Source organism: Anabrus simplex, chromosome 1, assembly GCF_040414725.1.
Source record: "Anabrus simplex isolate iqAnaSimp1 chromosome 1, ASM4041472v1, whole genome shotgun sequence".
In the NCBI taxonomy this organism is placed as follows: domain Eukaryota; kingdom Metazoa; phylum Arthropoda; class Insecta; order Orthoptera; family Tettigoniidae; genus Anabrus; species Anabrus simplex.
In genome coordinates, this window is record NC_090265.1 from 675,666,641 (window position 1) to 675,687,112 (window position 20,472).

Below are 20,472 nucleotides of genomic sequence, written 5' to 3' on the forward strand. Positions count from 1 at the left end.
TCACTAAAATTTACTGAATTTGTTTTATTTTAATATTAGGGCAATTTTCTTAATTCTGTGTCATTTCGTATACGTTTCTTCTTCTTTCCTTTACTGTGTTTTAACTATGTGTAGAGTTTAGTAAGGGGGTGTGTCATATGTGTGATATATTGGTAAACTGTATGTACATTATAAGACAACAAAAGGTTTCATACCCTGAGTCACGCCATGTAAATAAAGGCATAATAATAATAATAATAATAATAATAACATAGACACTAGCTGAATCTCGAACTGCACAGTATACACTACTAGTAGTCTTCACCTGAAATGGCATAGCTCATCCTAGGCTCAACACAGACCGTAGGCAGCGACATCTGTTGTACTGTAAATAAGCAGTTTAATAACTTATGTACTCAGGCTTTACAGTCTTGAAGGAGTTTCACGGTCTCTCTATTACAGGCAGCACCCGTCGAACTGGCATGATAGCCTTCAAAGATCACCGAAAGGGCTCAATAATAGATCCGATGATCAGATTTGAGACATCCGAAACACAACCCAATGAGGTACTGAAACCGTACAGTGCCCTGTACAGCTCATTGGCAGTATCTGCATATTTCCATCCCATTAAAATAATTTCAGAAGTCGCGTTATTTGTAGCATATTGAGCAAAAGGAACATCCACGGGGCTCGATCGACGTGTGGCTATAACCGGACCAGCGAAAGATATTCCGGCAGACAATGGAAAGGTGGGGTTGAAACCAGCCCCTGCGGAAAAAGCACTCTCTCTCGGCATACAGAGTAAGAAATAATACGCGACGCAACGAACAGTCTAATACGCCCAGAAGTTGGGCCTGCTTACAGGGATCCACACTAATGGAAGAAACTTCCTGTTTTTCCTGCATGTTTCACGAGTGCTAACGTCAAATTTTGGCGCGCAAAATTATGTGATATTCTGATCCAGACACAGGAAAAACATGTAGGGCACATCACTGAATAGAGCTGAATTTTCTGTGTATTCCAGACTGAAAATATGGAATACTTTTTCACGGGGCGAATTGAGGTCACCAAATGTCCAGCTGCAAAGTACTGCTAACATATGTGAAAACACCGCGTCCCCAAGCCGAGTATTGCGCCCAAAAGTTTACTCCTCCCACAAGGGGACGCTACTGCTCTAATTAAAGGCTGAAGCTTGATTACCTAAAAACTGTCGATCGAAATGCGATCGCAATTAGCTCAAGTGAAAGAGGAACTCGAGGTCTATAATACGCACCCTTTAAATGTTTTGAACTCCAGCTATTGACGGAGCCGATTTCCTTAATTCAGTGTGACAGATCCTACAACCGCAAGTGTAGGTCGGTTTTCAATAAAATGAAAGCCCGGTGGCCGATCCAGAGCAGTCTCGTGACAGCTAACAGAAGACGAAGATATTGTCGTCGTGATCCTAAACCTTATAACCCGGGAGTGCATCTTGTGAACTGTGTGTTAGGAACTTGAACTATAGAAATAGAGCCTAGGCAAAGGTCTCAGATTCTGTGCATAATTAAGTAGGCTGCTAGAAATATATGATACGACCCGATATCAATCAGTTGGTGGTATTAAATTCAGGGCAGTAAAATCAGTGGTAGAATGGCGTCCACAGGAACAATTCCGCTATTCGGAGTAACGGTGTCTCAAGTCTTACGAGTCACGCTACTCGTATTGTTAGTGTGTGCCGCCCTTGACTAGAGAGAACGGCCTCCATAAGGGAAACTCCTGTGTAAAATTATGTGTACGTATGTGTCGTTGTAGCCAGAAAGGAATGTGTGGCAAATGCTGGAGCTGATACCAATTGGATTACTTCAAAATTTGTAGCAGTTGGACGAGCCGCGCCAGCGTGGCGGACTGTCGTACACCAGGTTCCAAGGCTGATACTGTCGTTTACAGCGCCGAGAGGATGAACGAGTAGACCTCCACCTTGGGTTCCCCGTGAACAGTGGCGGCCGGTCAATACGTGCTACCGGGCTCCAGCACGTAGCTTGGAAGTGTAAGGAATTAATTATATTCAGTACAATTATTCTGGTGCCTTTTCTTTGTTTTGAGTACAGTATGAATTTGTGCTTTGTGAAAATCAGGGCGAGATCTGTCGAACAACTAGCGCCGTTCTCCCGCGGAACCTGGCTCGTGCTCACGAGAAATGAGCTCGGGCGTGTAGCCTGAAGGAAGCAATACGCAGGCGCAGCCAAGTTTGAAACACTCCCCGTAGCCGGTGGAGTATACCGTCAACCGGGATCAACTTTCTATGATCCCGTCTATAGTTACTTTTTCTCCCGCAAGGGGGTAGAAATGCTCGATGCCTCTTGCTACCGTGATGTTCACGGCCGACTTGATGCGTCGCTCTAGCTAGCGGAGCGCAGTGAGGTATCCAGTCGGCCGTGTGATGTTGAACGTGATAAGCGATTCTGCCACCAGAGAGTAGCATCGTCTGGGCTCAAAAGGTAACTGGGGGCAATCTATCACAAACATAATGTTGTTATTAAGGTAACCAATCAATGCTTATTAAAATATTCATCTTCCTTTTGTGTAAAAAATAAGGAATTCGTACGTGAGTCAAAGAATCTTGGACTGACCCTAAATGTTATCCCGCATTAGAATGTATTTATGCTGGTAATAGAAGAGGTCTCAATGATTCTGTTGGTAGCACTTTCAGTTGCTTTGTGCGGTGTTTGATCTCGCGGTTATATTGTTGGTGCGTGTTTTTCTATCACTGTGTTGGTGCTTAAGTTCATACGGAGAATTATCCAATTATTTATCCTCTACAGTGTATATCAAGTGAAATTAAATTAGTGTTCTTAGTGGGGATTTATATTTCCATCATCCTATTTGGGAAGTGAGTATACAGCATGAATAGTGTGGACAGTTTGATGAAAGAACCATTTTCTAGGAGAACATTAGAAGAAATAGTGAACATAAAAAGAATAGGTCGTCCCACTCCAGTCTTAAATTTAACTCAGAAGGCTTCGAGAGGGCGAAATTCCAGTTATATCAGGCATTTCAACTGTAAAGTTTACGACAATAACAGTTGGATATGTGGCTGTGATATAAGAAATGCTTTGTTTTGTTTTCCTTGCGTCTTATTTGGAAATAATGATATCTGGAGTACGAAAGGTGTGAAGGATCTGGGGCATTTGAACGAGTATATGAAGAAGCATTCGTCGAACAGAAAACACATCAATAATGTAGTGGACCTAAGTGCTCTAGGAAATGTGAATATTGCAACACAACTTAGTAGGGCATATCACGACAATTTGCAGAGACATAATGCAGAAATAGAGAAGAATAGGTATATTTTGTCTAAAATCATTGACTGTATAAAATTTTGTGGGGCATTCGAACTAGCTTTACGTGGTCATGATGTGTCTTCCGTATCTGAAAATCCAGGAGTGTTCTTGGGATTAGTTGATTTCATGAGCAGTCTAGACAGTGCCATTAAGGAACACATGGAATCCAATAAGGTATTTAAGGGCACATCAAAAACCATCCAGAATGAATTGCTAGACTGTATGCTGGAAGTCTGCCGTGAAAAGATACTGGAGGAAATACATAACTCTAAGTACACTGCTATTATGGCAGATGAAACTACTGACGTTTCTGAAGAGCTACAGTTGGTGTTAAAGTGTTCAGATACGTATTAAATGGACAACCACTTGAAAGATTTTGGGGATTCTTTAATCCAGATGGACAAACTGCAGATGCAATATCTGAGTGCATACTGCAGCAGGTCAATAGCATTTTTCAGGTTAATCCAGATAAAATTATCGCCCAAACATACGATGGAGCATCTGTGATGAGTGGTGAAAGAGGTGGAGTTCAAAAGAAAATCAAAGCTCACTATCCCCTAGCCAATTACATTCACTGCTACGCCCACCAGCTCAACCTCGTATTAGAACACGCGGCCTCTCAAAATCAAGCTGCGCGCGTATTTTTCTGCAGCCTATCTGCATTTCCTGCATTCTTTTCCAGATCTCCTCAACGTCTGGCAGCTTTGGAGAAAGTGGTAGCACGATGAATTCCAGGATGTTCATCAACAAGGTGGAACTTCAAGTCTAGAACCGTCAATGTCGTGCATGAAAACAAAGATGCTTTGTTGCAATGCTTTCTGGACCTGGAACAGTCGAAATCTGTAAGGACAGTTCAAGAAGCACGTGGACTCAGGCACAATTTGGAGGACGAAGAGTTCTTATTTTGGCTGTCTTTCTTTCACAGAATTATGCCTCATGTGGATATTTTGTACTCCCAGCTACAAGCAAGATCGACAGATGCAATAAAAATAGGAAAAGCTGTTGGCATTTTTAAGAAAACTGTTGCTTTAGTCAGGGATTCTGTCGATAAAATAGCAAATGAAGTTTCTTCAGAAATGCCACAAAGCAAAAAACGCAGAACGGAATCCTACAGGACGGCTGATGCTAAGGATGTTTGTGATCGAATCACTGAAGAGTTAGATCGTAGATTTGAGTCTCTTTCTTATTTAGAGGTTGCAAATTTATTAGATTCGATGAATTTTAGCGAATATTCAAAACAGTTCCCTGTAAAAGCAGTGAATACTGTGTGTGACGTATACAGACTCCCAGACAAGAATAGACTAATGACTGAGCTCAGCGTTCTGTATGAAAGAACTGATTTCAGAGAAATTGACGGTGCAGTTCCTTTACTTCAACTGATCCTGAAGAACAAACTGCAGGATACCTTCGCCCAGATAACAGAATTGCTCAGGATTTTGATTACGATTCCAATGACTCCTTCCGAACCGGAAAGATGCTTTTCGAGTCTTAAAAGGATTAAAACGTTCCTTCGAAATACTATGTGTCAGGAACGGTTGAATGCATTAGCGATGCTATCAATCGAGAAAAAGCTTATCTCGGAAATAAAGAACTTTAACCAAAAGGTGATCGACAAGTTTTGCAGCAAGAAAGATCGCCGTATGGACTTTGTATTTCGCCATTAGATGAGTAAAAACAATCTTTCTCGAAATAAATATTTATCTCGTAGATAGTTGTCGAAGTATTCATCTGCTTCCAAATTAATGTTTTTGTTTGTTCTGTGTTATAAATTGTGAGAAATGATTATTATTATTATTATTATTATTATTATTATTATTATTATTATTATTATTATTATTATTATTATTATTATTATTATTATTATTATTATTATTATTATTATTATTAAGAAGTTTGAAGTAAATTGTGAGTTGTTCATCATGGCAATATGCAGATTGAAAACAGCTTATTTAGGGTTTTTTGTAGCACGTTGGACGATTTTCTCACGAGCCGCCACTGCCCGTGAATGACCACCAAACAAATGAGTTGATGTCCATGGTATTTCTTAGCTCGATAAAAGATAACTGGGGTGACATAATATAGGAATTTCTTTTGTTTAATACGTAAATACTGTAAATGATGCATGCCCTGTTATTGAATTTGATTATCTTTTTTGCCAATGTTAACGTAAAGTCATAAGAGCTAAATTTTCCGGACGAAACCACATTTTCCTGTTAAGTATTTCGTGGGGATTATTTTCGTTTTATTAGTGATTTGTAATATCTTAGTGTGTATGGGGACAAGGATGTAATAGCATTTTGAGCTTCCCTAAACGGGATGGAAACAATAGTGAGTGGTGAATGAGGGATACCATGTCCAAGAATTTGCTATTGATGTTCAATACGGTTGTCGTGGGGAATATGCAGCCGAATGCTCAAGGGTTCATTCAGATATATGCATGCCTAGCTAACACGTGCATTAGTGTTAAAGTATGATGTATTCAAGAAAGAAGAGTTCTGACTGAGGTAAAGAAATACAAACTTGTGATGATTTAGGGGAATAATGTTAGGGACAATATGCAAAATTCCTTTGATTTTTACTAGAATCTGTTTGGAGTGTTTCCTTTGCTTTTGTGCGAACAACGTGAGCTTGTAATGGACACCAGGACTGAGGAATGATACGATTGGATGGCAAGAGAAGAGAGAAATCGAAGGGTTGAGAAAAATTATAGCGATAGCCCATATACCCTAGGAAACTCTGGTATGTATTGCGAGAAGTAATGAGAAATGTTGAGCGCCCTAAAATGACGATGAGTTACGAAGGAGTTAGAATGTGATAGAGCCCCGAGGCAAATCTAAGTAAAATGATGGATAAATGATGGATCAGTGAATGTTGGGAAGTCCAGAGGATATGAATAAGTGGGTCAAATGAATAAATTGGGCGGTAAGAAGTGAATCTTAGGGAGGGAATTAGTGGCTGTAATTAGAAGGTTACGGTCCAAGCTGGCCCGTGAATGGAGAGGGTGACGAGTGACCATTCTCCCGGCGTAACAAAGGATTTTTTTATTTCGGTCCCCTTCGCGCAGACTTGCTGTGTCTTGAAGTTAAAGCTATGGATCCCCTGAAACTGCACACTGTTTTTATTTCTTCTTTTCAATAGTCCAGTTAAGAATGTTGGTGTTCAATAATAATATGGTAGTTAAGGGTATGTTCCCCCATGTGTAGAAATACCAAAAAATAGGTAGACAGGGTTTTCCAGGTGTGTATCTCTCAGTCAGAAGGAGTCCGGTTTGAACCCTTGGGAAGCCGGTCTGCGCAAGCTTGTGTTAAGCTTGAGTGAACTCTTCGCCGGGTCAGAAGGTGTGTCTAAGTTTTACTTTCAGGAATGGCCCGTTTGTACATATAATTTTTGTTCAGTGCAATATTTTATTCCTTTGAGTTGAAACAGAGCCGATGTTCATCATTGTTTGTCGTGGTGTCAGGATATGCGGTGAGTCGGAAGAATTTGGCTCATTGTTGCGTGTTTTTAAATGTAAATATTTTTCTCATGTGTTAATTATATAGTGTAGGGACGGGTTAATTACGTGCTGAGAATAGAGTGTATTGTGTATGGGGCATCTGCTCAAATGATATGATGGAGGTGATCCAACCGAAAGAAAGGACAATTCTGACAGAAAGATAAGATGATATTTAATTGCCAGATTTGGATTATATTTCATTGCCAGATGCAGTCTGTGATGAGTTGAGATCATTGAACGCCCTTCAAGCGAGTCAGTTTATTTGCATACTGTCCTTTTTTCCTGGTGTGGAGATTTTTATTATGATAGTGTTATTTATTCTTATGTCGCAATACAGAAATAAATTTATATTCGTGACCCCATTACATGATTCTTGTCATTTCTAGTAGTGCTAAGCAGTATCCAGTAAAGAGTTGAACCCAAAAAATCCTACTTTCACATTAGATAAGACTCCATCTTAAATATTTTTCTTATTTACTGATTCTTTTTTTTTTCGAACGTCTCCACCCCCGATAGTGCTCGAGTAATGCCGAGGCTCACCCACAAAGTAGGAGGAGGGCGGTTCGAAGCCCGTGTTGGCGATTCGGGCCGCTCTTCGATATAGTCTCATCCGTGGTTGTTCCTCAGTTACACAGACGCAGGATTATGCTTGGGTCTCCTAGTCAAGCCCAGTAAGGGTGTAGTATATGATGAAAAGAAAACAACATATGAATTAACCATCCCATTCTATCAACAAGAATACCGACTGGATGATATCGAAGTCACATGATTAATGGTTGCGCTAGAGGAACATTCCTCTCTTTTCGTCCAGTTCTAAAAACATTTTAATCTCAATCAGGCATTAATAAAAGAAAGTGCAGTGACTGCCTTGAAATATTCCGTCCAAATCCTGAAGAACTATATCTTCCAAATTTTTTAATGCAACAATATACAGTATGTCAAAAGTGCTAACCAACTCACAATTTTATCACTTTTAATATTCATCTTGTCTTTTTGTATACTTTGTCCTCAGGGGCAATTTCCAATTGTAGAAAGATTAAATAAATAAATAAATAAATAAATAAATAAATAAATAAATAAAAGTGCTATCTACTACTTACAATAGGACTACACACGCCCTACCACATAAAGTGCCTAATCCCACAACATTCCAATTTCTTTGAGGTGTATAGTTTCAGACGAGCAACAATCTGCGACATTAAAAATAACCGGGTGAAAATCAAGGCTTTCATAAAAACTGCCTCATTTTGAACAGGTGAAAGACAGTCTATGAGGAAGGGAGAAGATCGATGTGCTAGCTCTTCATAAATTTGAACTGCCACTTTTCTCGTATAATAATGAGTATTCGTTTCGGGACCTAAAGTATAGAAAATACTTTCATTCCACAATACTAATTTTATTTTGTGTTGATTTGTTTTAGGTTGCCTTACCATTTCGGCTGCAAAATTTCATGATCTCCAACATCTAGCAAAAATTATCAGCAGCACGACAGCTGAATTTTACAGACACGAACAGTACTTGCTACATAAGTGGTCAAATATAGCTGCACGGCGTCTATCGTATGCTGAAATTGACCAGTATCAAATTCAAAGAAGTGTGGACTTTATTACGCAATGATCCCCTTTACTTATTTGCACAATTACATGCTGTGCTAACAAAGATGTGTAATTAAGATGAGTGTGGTAGTTACAGTTATGCCTATACTTATGTTTTATGATATCTGAAGCCTTCTCTTTTCAGTTTAAACTCGGTTAATTTATAACTGTCAGGTTCTTCCGTCTGCCGAAACTTATTTTGAATAATATATTTTCAAACTTCCTGAAAGAGAAAACATATAGTAACAGTATTATACCTGAAAAAACTTAATTAAAATAGAACGACAATTCCAATAACAAAATCTTGAAATAGTAAAAGAATTCAAATATCTCGGAGAACGGATTTAGTTGGAAATTCTGTGGAAAGCAAAGCAATGGAATTCAGGAAAAATAAACTTGAACTGGCCTTCGAACTAACAAAAGACACATATAACAAGAAATCCCTTCCATGGGAGTCCAAAATTAAACATTATAAAACAGTGATTAAACCAGAAGCACTACACGCAGCAGAAACACTAAACACGAATTTCAAAATCAAGATGGAGAAACTCCAGTCAAAAGAAAGGAAAATTTTAAGACAGATCATAGGACAAAAATTTCAGGATAATAAGATAATGTACATCAAGAATGAAACACTCCATAAGACAATTCAAAAACTCTCAGATGCTATGCGAAAAAGAAGGATAAATGTTTACGTTCATCTTCTCAGAATGAACTCTAATAGATTAACCAAACAAATCTTTGACTTATTCCGTAACCGGAAAACAAAACCCAACTGGTTTAAAGAAAGTGAAAAAGAACTAGTAGAATTAAATATTACAGAAAATCCACTATTCGATCGAAAGTAATAACCGAAGACGAAAATGTAAGGTTCCAAGACAAATCTAAATTAAAATCCAAACCTATGATCTCGAAAGACGAGAGGAAACGAAGATCAGGAAGAATGAACAAATACTGAGCACTAAAAGAAAAGAAAAACACACAGAGAAGGGATTGATTAAACGTGCCCCAAAGGAGGGGTGAAACGAAAGAAGAACAAGAAGAACGGCATGTTAGTTCTTAAAAGAACAACATCAGATTCTATCAAATAACACTCAAATATTTAGAAAAGTATAAATATTTCTGTTTAGAAAAAATATAAACATTTATGTTTTTCTGTTTAAAAAGTATACAAATATAATGTTTATTTCTGTTTAATCTGCAAACGGCCGTAGCCGTGTTGAAACACCGGATTCCGTGAGATCTCCGAAGTTCAGCAACATTGGGCGTGATCAAGATTTGGATGGGTTGCCACTAGTGTTGGCTACTAAATGTATGATTCGAAGCAGTTTATCGATTCATTCAAGTGTCCGAGTGAATCGATTCACAGGAACGGCGAGCTCACGGCACACGATTCAGCTTACTCCCAGCGGACAGTGCTGAGTGGCGCACTCACTGGACGTTGACGGGGAGCCGAGCTTCCGCTGCAGCGAGACAGTGAATCATGGCACATCGAAAGAATCGTGAACGAGCGCGGTTCAGTGAGACACATGATACACACAGCTCCTTATCGGCTCACTGGACAAGCGGAGAGCCGAGCTTCCGCTGCAGCGAGACAGTGAATCATGGCACATCGAAAGAATCGTGAACGAGCGCGGCTCAGTGAGACACATGATACACACGGCTCCTTATCGGCTCACTGGACACGCGGAGAGCCGAGCTTCCGCTGCAGCGAGACATACAGTGAGCCATGGCACATCGAAAGAATCGTGAACGAGCGCGGCTCAGTGAGACACAAGATACACACGGCTCCTTATCAGCTCACTGCAGCGAGACATACAGTGAGCCATGCTACACTGAAAGAATCGTATGCTATAATGGACTCTCGAGCTCAGCTCATTTGAAAATAATACCCATTTGCATTCACTGTCCCCTTCTTACAGGGAGGTTTAAATAATAGATGGATTTATTTGCAGTGTTAAAAAGGTAGTCACAACATAATTCTGAAGTAGCTAGTAAGTAGGTAGGCTATTAGGTTATACGATTTATTAGTTTAATGAATCTTAGTATTATAACTTAGTTGACATTTGACAATTAAACTCTCGACTCTAGCCTGCCCTATGACTATGAGTCATGCTCATGACCACTCAAAAGTACCTGTTTTATATTGGGAAGAACGGCTCAGTATTCTCTCAGTTCATATGTCACATCGTTGCACAAGACTTCAATCATATGTGGACAGACGCAATAACAGTATGTTGAATCAGAAAACCAGCGGGCTACTGTACATCTCGGGTAGCCTATACAAAATATGACTATTAAAAAATCCTCAGCTGATATATAAATACTTTTTTTTAAATGACTGAGCGAGTTGTCGTGCGGTTAATATCGCGTAGCTATGCGCTTGCATTCGGGGGATGGTGGGTTCGAATCCCACCGTCGGCAGCCGTTAAGATGGTTTTTCCGTAGTTTCCCCATTTTCACACCAGGAAATGCTGGGACTGTACCTTAATTCAGGTCATGGCTGCTACCTTCCTAATCCTAACCTTTCCCACCCTGCGTCGCCGGAAACCTTCGACGTATTAGAGTAACTAGCATTTTTTCTAAGAAAGGAGTTCATAGTATGAAGACCAGATGGCAGCTGCGAGCACTGAATGCTGTTGCTGCTGTCTTACCAGCACATACTTACTACACAGATGCAGTAGGAGCTGTGACCAATGAGCCGTGAATCGGATCACTGTATCGATTCAGTAACGTGAACGGAATCAAATGAATCGATTCAGTAAAATGAATCGAATGTCCCATCACTAGTTGCCACGCGCCGTTGGTGGGGGCTTAAGGGAATGGAGGAGCGGAAAGAAACTGGCCACCCTACCGTACGTACACTACGGCTCAGGCACACCTCTGCGGAGGTTCGGACCTGCCTTCGGGCAGAATACGCCCTTAACTTACCTGTTTAATCCCCCCTACCCCCACTTATGAACTTCAAAATCTGGAACTTAATGAAGTCATGTTTACTCTCCACTCCAGCATAGAAAGATAAGTTCCAGATATTCAAGATCATAAGTATTTAAAGAGAAATAAATATCATTTTCTAAACCGAAATAAACATTTATACTGATATGTAAGAGAAATATTTAAGTCAAAACATAAATAAAGTTATAAATATATTGAATTCTAAGCTTGTACTTAAGTTGTTTTTGTTTCAAAACGTTCCCCTCTAACGTTTTAAAAATGTCAACGACCGAGCTCGATAGCTGCAGTCGCTTAAGTGCGGCCAGTACCCAGTATTTGGGAGATAGTGGGTTCGAATCCCACTGTCGGCAGCCCTGAAGATAGTTTTCCGTGGTTTTCCATTTTCACACCAGGCAAATGCAGGGGCTGTACCGTAATTAAGGTCACGGCTAATTCCTTCCCAATCCTAGCTCTTTCCTGACGCATCGTCGCCATAAAACCTATCTGTGTCGGTGCGACGTAAAGCAACTTATAAAAACAAAATGTCAACGAGCCCATTTTCCCATGTACCATACCCTTCACTTGCTAATCAGAATGGGCATTATTTTATTTTTTTAACTTAATTTCATATCGCTATCACGTGTCTTTGCCTGCTGTCATTTCTGTATGGATACAGTACTTTTGCATCCATCTCTTGGCATAGGCCAGAGTAAAGTGTAGCTTCCACCGAAGTCCCAGTCAACACCCATGGCTGTGACAATATGGAAGCTGCTGGGGTGTGAGTAGTGCTGAGTACTGACATTCAGAGCATGACGGGTGCATCTGAGTGTTATGAAAGGTGTTGCTCATAGGGTCAGTCCTGCTGCAGTAGTACTTTCTGACCCAGTGGGGAAAGCAATGGCAAACTACCTCACTCCCCATCTTGCTTAGTACGCCTCATTTTGAGGCTACCATTGGTTTTTGGGGCTACCTTATAACCGCATAACCCTTGATGGTGCTGTTTGAGGATCCAACCAGCAATAAAAATAAGATCTAACCTTCAATTTAAAATACGGAGTCTGATAGAGTCATATTAACACATTGCGGGAAAATTATCGTTATCCTCGAGGGTATAATAAAATAATGGTGATAGAAAATGTTTTAAGAGGAAGTATACTTGGGCAACTACCATTGAAATGGCGTATGGGATTTAGTGCCGGGAGTGTCCGAGGACAAGTTTGGCTCGCCAGATGCAGGTATTTTGATTTGACACCCGTAGGCGACCTGAGCGTCGTGATGAGGATGAAGTGATTATGAAGACGACACACATACTCAGCCCCCGTGCCAGCGAAATCAACCGATTAAGGTTAACATTTCCGACCCTGCCGAGAATCGAACCCGGGACCCCTGTGACCAAAGGCCAGCACGCTAACCATTTAGCCGTGGAGCCGGACAGGCAACTACTATTAATACTAGGCGAAGGGGGAAACGTTCAGCTCCATGGCCAAATGGTTAGCGTGTCGGCTCTGGGATTCGAAGCTTCATTGGTTAATTGTGACGGCTCGGAGCTGGGTGTGTGTGGTGTCTTCAACATTAGAATTTATCATAGGTGGGGCCCCATCCTCACAGACATGCAATACAGGCCGTCTATTTATTATTATTATTATTATTATTATTATTATTATTATTATTATTATTATTATTATTATTATTATTATTATTACTTCTCAATCCGTTTACCCTCCAGGGTAGGTTCTTCCCTCGGACTCAGTGAGGGATCCCACCTCTACCGCCTCAAGGGCAGTGTCCTGGAGTGTGAGAATTTGGGTTGGGGGATACAACTGGGTTGAGGACCAGTACCTCGCCCAAGCTACCTCACCTGCTATGCTGAACAGCGGCCTTGCGGGGGGATGGGAAGATCAGAACGGACAGACAAGGAAGAGAGCAGGAAGCGGCCGTAGCCTTAAGTTAGGTACCATCCCGGCATTTGCCTGGAGGAGAAGAAGGGAAACCATTTCGACGATGGCTGAGTTGGGAATCGAACACCCCCCTCCCCTGTACTCAGGCTGAGTGGACCCAGCTCCAGTCCTCGTACCAAGGCCAGGAATCGAACCCGGGCCTCGGTGGGTGGGGCAGGTAATCACACTAACCACTACACCACAGAGGTGGTATTATTATTATTATTATTATTATTATTATTATTATTATTATTATTATTATTATTATTATTATTATTATTATTATTATTATTATAGTATCCCGCCTCCGTAGCGTAACGGTTAGCTGTCCGGTACCGCCAGAAATTTAAGAATGGCAGGAGGGCTGGTATGTGGTTGAAATGGTACATGCAGCTCACCTCCATTGGGGGTGTGCCTGAAAAGAGCTGCAGCACTTCGGGACGAGGATGCGAGTTTTACTTTACTTACTATTTCAGTATTATTACAAAAGGATAAAGTAAGATGGCTAATACTCTGAAGAATAAAGGTATCGGTAAAATAAAGGTAAGGGCTACGAAGGGCGTGAAAATGAAAGACTCTCGAGGGTTCGCAATCCTAGTACCGTCGGGGTCGGAAAAGAACAAGAGTTGACCAAGGGAGGTCAGATAAAAAAGATACAAGCGAGGAGACTGGCACAAGTAAGTGGAAGCAATGTCAGACTCAGCTGGGGATATCGTGGTCACTAACACACGCTTTCAAGTTGAGAGCCCCTGAGGCACCTCTTAGTCGCCTCTTCGGCCGGCAGGGAATACCGTGAGTGTAGTCTACGGCCCACACACACACACATAGGAGTTTTAAACATTTATGCACCTACGAGATGTAAACGAAGGTTAAGGAAAATTTGATGTTTGCAGACAAAATTATTATTTTATTTATATAAGTTATATGACAACTCTACAGTACGCCTATCCAGGAGCAAACTTGTCTGCTTGGCGTCTCTAAGCAGAGAAATATATTTCCCTCCCTTATTTTGACATGAATATACCACCAAATAGTTTAATCAGACTCCTTGGCTGAATGGTCAGCGTTGAGGCCTTCAGTTCAGAGGGTCCCGGTTCGATTCTCGGCTGGGTCAGGATTTTAATCGTGTCTGATTAATGGCTCAGGGACTGGTTGTTTGTACTTGTCCCAACACTCCCTCTTCTTATTGAGACAGCACACCACAATAACCACCACCACAAACACACGCAATAGTGATTACATCCCCCGTATGGAGTTGGCGTCAGATTTGGGCATTTGGCCGTAAAACAGTGCCAAACCCATATGTGCGACACAGTTCGCACCACATGTGTGGAGGGAAAAGCGGTAATGAAATGGCGTATGGCTTTTAGTCCCGGAAGTGTCCGAGGACATGTTCGGCTCGCCAGGTGTAGGTCTTTTGATTTGACACCCGTAGGCGACCTGCGCGTCGTGATGAGGACGAAATGATGATGAAGACGGCACATACACCTTGCCCCTGTGCCAGCGAAATTAACCAATGATGATTAAAATTCCCGACCCTGCCGGGAATCGAACCCGGGACCCCTGTGACTAAAGGCCAGCACGCTAACCATCTAGCCATGGAGCTGGGCGGGAAAAAGCGGTATCATAATAATATAGCTTCAGCTACCGTGTGCAACCATTTTCATTTGACGCCATCTGACTGTTTGCTCGTCAACGTCGTTGTTCCGTTTTACCCTGGGCCTACTAGACGGCAGAATAAAATTATAACAATAAGACACGCATATTGAATTCTCCAAACTCAAGTCAGGCAATGAGTGGTTTACGGCGAGCTTTCTTTGTTGCAAATTCGTCGATCATATCTTCGTACTGTAGTCTAGTTGCTGTATTACGTTAGAATTCACGGAGCTGATGACAAGATTGTTAGTCTTTTGAGAATTAAGAAAAAGCGCTCGGCCGAACAATTGGTTGCAGTAGTTGACAAAATCTCTAGATGAATTAGAAAACAGTGCTTGAATGTTGTTTTCAAGCAGTACTCTATAAGGTACATTTAAGGACGATGTTTGTATTTTGTTGCTTTTAATAAATGCTTTTTTACCGAGCTCGATAGCTGCAGTCGCTTAAGTGCGGCCAGTGTCTAGTAATCGGGAGATAGTGGGTTCGAGCCCCATTGTCGGCAGCCCTGAAGATGGTTTTCCGTGGTTTCCCATTTTCATACCAGGCCCGGGGCTGTACCTTAATTAAGGCCACGGCCGCTTCCTTCCACTTCCTAGGCCTTTCCTATCCCACCATAAGGCATGGCATTGGAACAAGTGCTAATGATCGCATAGTGAAGACGTGACATTATTAAAACAAAATCGGTTCTCTTTCCATTGCCAGATCGTTAATTAATTTTGAGTTGATTACTGCCAACAATACTCGTCCGACTCCTTAGCTCCCGGGTTCGATTCCCTTTCGGAGCGGGGGTTTTAATCGCGTTTGATTAATTCTTCTGGCTCGAGGACTGGGTGTTTATGTTTGTCCCAACACCCTCCTCTTCATATTCATACAATATGGCCACACTAATACCCACCACAGAAACACGCAATAATGATTACATCCCTCAACACAGGGTTGGCGTCAAGAAGGGCATCCAGCTGTAAACAGGACCGGGTCCATATATGCTACACAGTTCGCACCCGCGACCCCACAGGTGTGGGATGATTTTTGTTTTAAGATAAAGTACAACTTGGCAACCATCCTAAAAAGCAAACCCCATGTCGCAAGAGTCACGAAGGGCCATGGCCTACCGAGCGACCGCTGTGCAGCCCGAAGACCTGCAGATTACGAGGTGTCGTTTGGTCAGCACGATGGATTCTCTGGGCCGTTATTCTTGGCGTTCTAGACCGGGGCCGCCATCTCACCGTCAGATAGCTCCTCAATTGTAATCACGTAGGCTGAGTGGCCCTCGAACCAGCCCTCAGATGCAGGTAAAAATCTGTGGCCTGGCCGGAAATCGAACTCGGGTCCTCCGGGTAAGAGGCATGCACGCTGCGCTCCCCTACACCGCCACCGCCAGAGAGAAAGAATGGAAGTGGTCCGACACTTCAAAAATTAACGTATGGGCTATAGAAAGACGAGGGGGTGGTAATTATTGTTTTAAGAGGGAGTACAACTAGGCAATCGTCCTGTATATAACACTAATCATAGCGAAAAAATGGAAGGGATGATCAGACACACAGAAAAATGAAAACCGAGCTCGATAGCTGCAGTCGCTTAATTGCGGCCAGTATCCAGTATTCGGGAGATAGTAGGTTCGAACCCCACTGTCGGCAGCCCTGAAAATGATTTTCCGTGGTTTCCCATTTCCACACCAGGCAAATGCTGGGGCTGTACCTTAATTAAGGCCACGGCCGCTTCCTTCCCAATCCTAGCCCTTGCCTGTCCCATCGTCGCCGTAAGACCTATCTGTGTCGGTGCGACGTAAAACAACTAGCAAAAAAAGAAAAATGAAAATATCGGCCAAAGGAAGACAAGGGCCACGGAGGGCGTGAGAATGAAAGACTCCATAGGCCTCGAATTCTCTAATACCACCGGGGTCGGAAAAGAACAAGCGTTGACCAAGGAAGGTCGTATAGGATAGATGAAAGTGAGGAGCCTGGCACAAGCAAGTGGAAGCAATGCCAGGTCTCAGATATGGGCCCCGTGGTCGCCAAACCTCGCTCGAAAAGGATTACCGTGGGTTTTTCAAGTTTTGTGAATAAAATGTTAAAAAATAATACCTCACTGGCGGCAGACTTATTTGTAGTGGGCATCGGAAAGCTGTGTCACGATACGGCAAATGCCTAAAACATTTTGGCGAACTACTAAACTTTTAGTGATAAAATCATTTTGTTATGTCAGTGTGTCTTTTATTATATTCCATCGGAGGTTGAAAAAAAAAAAAAAAAAAAAAAACCAACCCTCATATCTTCTATTTTAACACTTTATTCACAACACTTGGAAAGAGAACTTCGTATAAAATAAACAGTAACAGCTAAATAAACCGCCCCTTAAAATCCGCCACCCTAGCCAGCTGTGTAGTCTACCTCGGCCTAAAAACACTTCTGCACGAAACTGCAATTTTGTTTACCGGGCAAGTTGGCCGTGTGGTTAGGGGCGCGCAGCTGTGAGCTTGCATCCGGGAGATAGTGGGTTCGAACCCCAGTGTCAGTATCCCTGAAGATAGGAGGGGCCTAGGAATGGGAAGGAAGCGGCCGTGGCCTTAATTAAATTAATTTAATAAATTTCCGTGGTTAATTATCGCCATAAAACCTATCTGTGTCGGTGCGACGTAAAGCAAATAGCCAAAAAAAATTGTATGCATGGAGAGCGGGCAGTCAAGTGTCAAGCAACACGTCACGTTATCTGTTTGCGAACTGATATCCAGCACTACGTAGCACTCACCTGTTTTAAAGAAATAGCCAACTTTCCCAGCAGGCACTTTGGTTGTGAGGAGCAGAACACTGACAAGCACCATCCAGGTCTTCATCTTAACTGAAACTGTCAGATTATACACATCCGCACCACCCACCTATCGATAAAGACATTAGCAATGCAGCTTACTAGCAGGAAATCAAGCAATCATAAGTTAATTTTTTATCAGTTAACAACGTTGCCTGCATTGCCCGATGTTCTCAGAAGACTGATAAGATATGTAGCGCACCTAGTTACTTGAACATGACATTATTAATAGAAAAGAATAGCCCACATAGTGGCCTTGATCGTTAAGGTGTTACGACTATATGGCCTTACACCGTGGGTGGCCGGTTCGAGTTCCATTGCTGAAAAAATTTCACCAGCAGAATGTTGGCCAGAAGGGTAGGAGAGGTGATGGTTGGAATACAATCTAGACTGCCTGCCAAAACAGTTCATACATGTTTCAGCTGAAGTGAATTCAGGAAGATTCTCCAAGTGCTAGTATTTTAAGTGTTTGACCTGGTCTTTTGGTAGGTACATTCTTCAAGTTGGAAAAAAAAACGTTGAGAACTAACACTAGAACAAGTGTGATCGTGACGAAAATCCACAGCCTGTTTCCAGTCATTCGACCGGGTCAGGAATGGAATGAATGAAGCCCCATCCAGCGGCGAGGATAGGAATTGTACCGGCTGTCTAAAAAGCCTGCCGAACTCCTCTGGGACAATGATTAATGAACGACATATGAAATGAAATGATATTGGAGAGTTTTTTAGGTTACAATATATGAGTACTGGATAGGTGTAAACCTTTTAGCTCTTGTTTTACATAATATTGCTTTTCAATACGGAACAATATGAAATGTATTACCTATGAGAACAATTGTTGACATTAGTGTTACTCCAAACCCCTCCGGAATACTTCGCGTGAAAAAATTAACTTGACATATTCTTCCATTAGAGTTCATTTTCGCAGGAATTAAGCCATGCTAGTCCTTCCTCTAAAGTATCTTTTTTTTTTTTTTTTTTTTTTTTTTGCTAGGGGCTTTACGTCGCACCGACACAGATAGGTCTTATGGCGACGATGGGATAGGAAAGGCCTAGGAGTTGGAAGGGAGCGGCCGTGGCCTTAATTAAGGTACAGCCCCAGCATTTGCCTGGTGTGAAAATGGGAAACCACGGAAAACCATCTTCAGGGCTGCCGATAGTGGGATTCGAACCTACTGTCTCCCGGATGCAAGCTCGCAGCCGCGCGCCTCTACGCGCACGGCCAACTCGCCCGGTCCTCTAAAGTATCAAAATATAGTCTGTTTATTGTTATCCCTTATGCTGGAAATTTTCAATTCAAGACGTCAAATAAATTATTCAAATTCAATCGTTCCTTCAGTTTCTCCCAACTCCTTAATATTTCTTCTAGAATAATATTTAAGTCCGCTAACGATTGCGTTACTAAATAGTTGACACATGTACTTAACTCTCATTTTCTCTCCAGGTGTATAAGGATAAATATGCGAACAATATAGTTTCTGACACACTACTACTACTACTACTACTACGAAACGTTTTCATTCCTCCCCTGAAGGGGGAGGCGGGCCTCTTAGACGGTTACGCCGTCTCTCAGGCTGGGAGAGTTGTTACGGTGAAGGAGAAGTGCGGAGAAGGTGAGGGGTAGGCGGCCGTGGCCTATACTACGAACTGTCCCGGCATTCGCCCTAGTGCAGGAGAATGGAAAACCACGGAAAACCATTCTCAGGACAACCGACGGGCAAGGCCAGGCGAGAAGTGCAGCACTGTGCCCCAGGCCCGTCTCCCGAATGCAGAGGCGTAGAGCCACGGTAGAGCCGTGACCACCTCTCCTCTGCTCGGTTGGCCGGTCAGAGTACAGAGCTTATGGGACAACAACCCACTCTGCATCTACCAACCTGGCCTCTGACACACCCGGAGATGAAGAGGATGTTGTGTATCGGACGCAAACGGGCTCTCATTATATGCCAATTTTACATGAAGATGGCTGTCATTTATGTCGTACTAGAAATACTAAGATAATAAATAATTCAAAGTACTCGAAAATAAGAGATCTGTGTAGCAGGGCACGTGCACGGAACGATAAAACACACATCATGTCAATACACTACATTATCCATCCACTGGCTACGAGCGGCCCACAGTTTGAACTGACATCTAGTGGAATTTTACAGAACTAGTATCGGAACACCACGGCCGACTTGATGCGTCGCTCTAGCTGGCTACTTACCGGCCTTGACAATCGGGTCCACGTACTGTAATCGGAGTAGTTTCATAGCTCGACACGTGGCGCTGACGACCTAAGTTTTTGCGGTAGAAATGCATACTTTTCTATGGAAAAGATATTGACTTTGATTGCCGATTTATCGTAATTTAGAGGTATCTAGAATGTTACATAGGTTAATAATGTTAAAATGATTAATCCTTAAGACTACTTTGATATTCACCAAAATATGTCTTGAAATGAAACTGCGCAGATGGTGTGGTCCAGCTGACGTTCTTATATTGACTTTGATTGCCGATTTATCTTCATTTCGAAGAATGCATTGACTAATACTGTTACAATTATTAATCCTAAAGGATTGATATTTGCCAAAATAACGTCGTGCAATGAAACTGCGGAGAGATGGAGCAGTCCAAATGACGTTCCTTAAAGTAAGGAATAATAGTAATTACCTTTATTATCCATAGCATTTAGATACATAGCAGAACTTACCACGATACTTTTGTCTTCTGACGTTAATCTTGAGATTAAAAGTCATTGTTCAATTAGAG

At 42.0% G+C, this 20,472-nt stretch overlaps 1 protein-coding gene across 2 annotated transcripts in view; it reads right to left on the reverse strand.

Moving 5' to 3' along the window:
• Positions 1–17,819, reverse strand: part of LOC136857304 (multiple epidermal growth factor-like domains protein 11) — a 216,760-nt gene extending 198,941 nt beyond the window's left edge. Inside the window, exon 1 of one of the 2 annotated variants that reach the window (XM_067135877.2) lies at positions 17,666–17,819. In XM_067135877.2, coding sequence (XP_066991978.1) covers positions 17,666–17,750 — 85 coding nt within the window. In that variant the 5' untranslated portion in view covers positions 17,751–17,819. The remainder of the gene's footprint in view (positions 1–17,665) is intronic. The other variant, XM_067135878.2, reaches the window with a different exon arrangement.
• Positions 17,820–20,472: the final 2,653 nt, after the last annotated feature.